The sequence below is a fragment of the Protobothrops mucrosquamatus genome, unplaced genomic scaffold (genome assembly GCF_001527695.2).
Source record: "Protobothrops mucrosquamatus isolate PMUCROS unplaced genomic scaffold, P.Mucros_1.0 scaffold_61, whole genome shotgun sequence".
In the NCBI taxonomy this organism is placed as follows: domain Eukaryota; kingdom Metazoa; phylum Chordata; class Lepidosauria; order Squamata; family Viperidae; genus Protobothrops; species Protobothrops mucrosquamatus.
The window spans coordinates 317,851-319,718 of NW_015386137.1; the positions used below are offsets into that span (position 1 = coordinate 317,851).

Consider the following 1,868-nt stretch of genomic DNA (forward strand, 5'->3'; position numbering starts at 1 on the left):
GCGGGTGTTCGGGAGGGCGCGGCGGCCACGGCGGGCGTTTGGGAGGCCGCGGCGGGCATTCGGGAGGCCACGGCAGGCGTTCGGGAGGCCGCAGCTTTTTCAACATTACTGATTTTTTATTTATTTAGAATATTTTTTTCCTTGTTTTCTTCCTCTAAAAACTATGTGCGTCTTATGGTCAGGTGCGTCTTATGGTGCGAAAAATACGGTATTTTATTTCATTCCATTCCATTCTATTCCATATTCTATTCCATATTTTATTCCATACTCTATTCTATTCTACTCTAAATTTTCTATATTCTATTCTATTTTTTTCTATTCTAGTCTATTTTTTCTCCTATTTTATTATATTATATTGTATTGTATTATGTTCTATTCTATTCTGCTCTAAATTTTCTATATTCTATTCTATTTTTTTCTATTCTATTCTAAATTTTCTCGTATTGTATTGTATTGTATTCTATTAATTCCATTCTACTCTGCCCTACTCTATTCTATGTTTCAACATCGACATAACAACTTAGAAAGACACCAAGGAACAATGTCTACTCAAAAAGGGTAACTAAGTGATGGAAAAGCTGAGCTAGCTGGCTCTTATCATAACTGCAGAGATAGAAAAGGCCTCAAAGTTCAACTCTCTGTTCAACACAGGAACCCAAATCACAGCAATTCAAATTAATCCACCCAGCTACCATGATCTCTCCAGATTAATAGGTGTTAAGGGTCAAGCCATTCTTAATCTCTAGATAATTTTACCTCTCCAGATTACAGTTGCTGAATGTCAAATCATCCTTATCTTTAGATAATTTTTCTAACATTCAACTTGAATCCATGTTCCTGTAACACAGGATTATCAACCCGCGCTTTACATTCTAGGATGAAAGAAAACAGGTCCGGTCTTTCGGAACCTCTGATCCCCAAGTCAACATGGTCCCCTCCAATCACCTCTTCTGCTTCCAGGATCTTCAAAACCAAAAGTCATCCATTTTCAACACTTACTGGAACTCAACCCAAGAAAGGCTCAGATTTCCTTGCAACCCATCCCGGTGATAAAACCCTTGCCTTTTATTGGGGCCACGTAAGCAGGACACGGTTTTTCCGCCACGGGGAGAAAGGATGCTCGCTTTTTGTTCTTGTGATGGGATGTATGGTCTGGTTTCACAGGGACCGGAGGAAAAGTCTAGGAGAGAATCAGAAAAAAAATAAATATGCCAAACAGAAAAATGAAGGTCTTGGGGGAAGATGTCATCCTGTCTCTCCTAAGCCTTCTTCAGGGTGCTGCAGCTGCCAAAAAACCCAACATGGTGCTAGGCTGCATTAACAGAGGGATAGAATCAAGATCACGTGAAGGGTTAATACCACTTTACAAGGCCTTGGTAAGGCCACACTTGGAATACCGCAGCCAGTTTTGGTCACCACGATATAAAAAGGATGTTGAGACTCTGGAAAGAGTGCAGAGAAGAGCAACAAAGATGATCAGGGGACTGGAGGCTAAAACATATGAAGAACGGTTGCAGGAATTGGGTATGTCTAGTTTAATGAAGAGAAGGGGTGACATGATAGCAGTGATCCAATATCTCAGGGGCTGCCCCAAAGAAGAGGGAGTCAAGCTATTCTCCAAAGCCCCTGAAGGCAGGACAAGAAGCAATGGATGGAAACTAACCAAAGAAAGCAACCTAGAACTAAGGAGAAACTTCCTGACAGTTAGAACAATTAACCAGTGGAACAACCTGCCTCCAGAAGCGGTGAATGCGCCAACACTGGAAGTTTTTAAGAAGAAACTGGACAGCCATTTGTCCGAAATGGTATAGGGTTTCCTGCCTGAGCAGGAGGTTGGACTAGATGACCTCCGAGGTCCCTTCCAACTT

At 41.6% G+C, this 1,868-nt stretch overlaps 1 protein-coding gene across 1 annotated transcript in view; it reads right to left on the reverse strand.

Moving 5' to 3' along the window:
• NOL6 (nucleolar protein 6) overlaps positions 1-1,868 on the reverse strand; it is an 85,294-nt gene that overhangs the window by 48,986 nt on the left and 34,440 nt on the right. Inside the window, exon 16 of the mRNA XM_015812508.1 lies at positions 1,063-1,180. Within this exon, the coding sequence (XP_015667994.1) occupies positions 1,063-1,180 (118 nt within the window). The remainder of the gene's footprint in view (positions 1-1,062; positions 1,181-1,868) is intronic.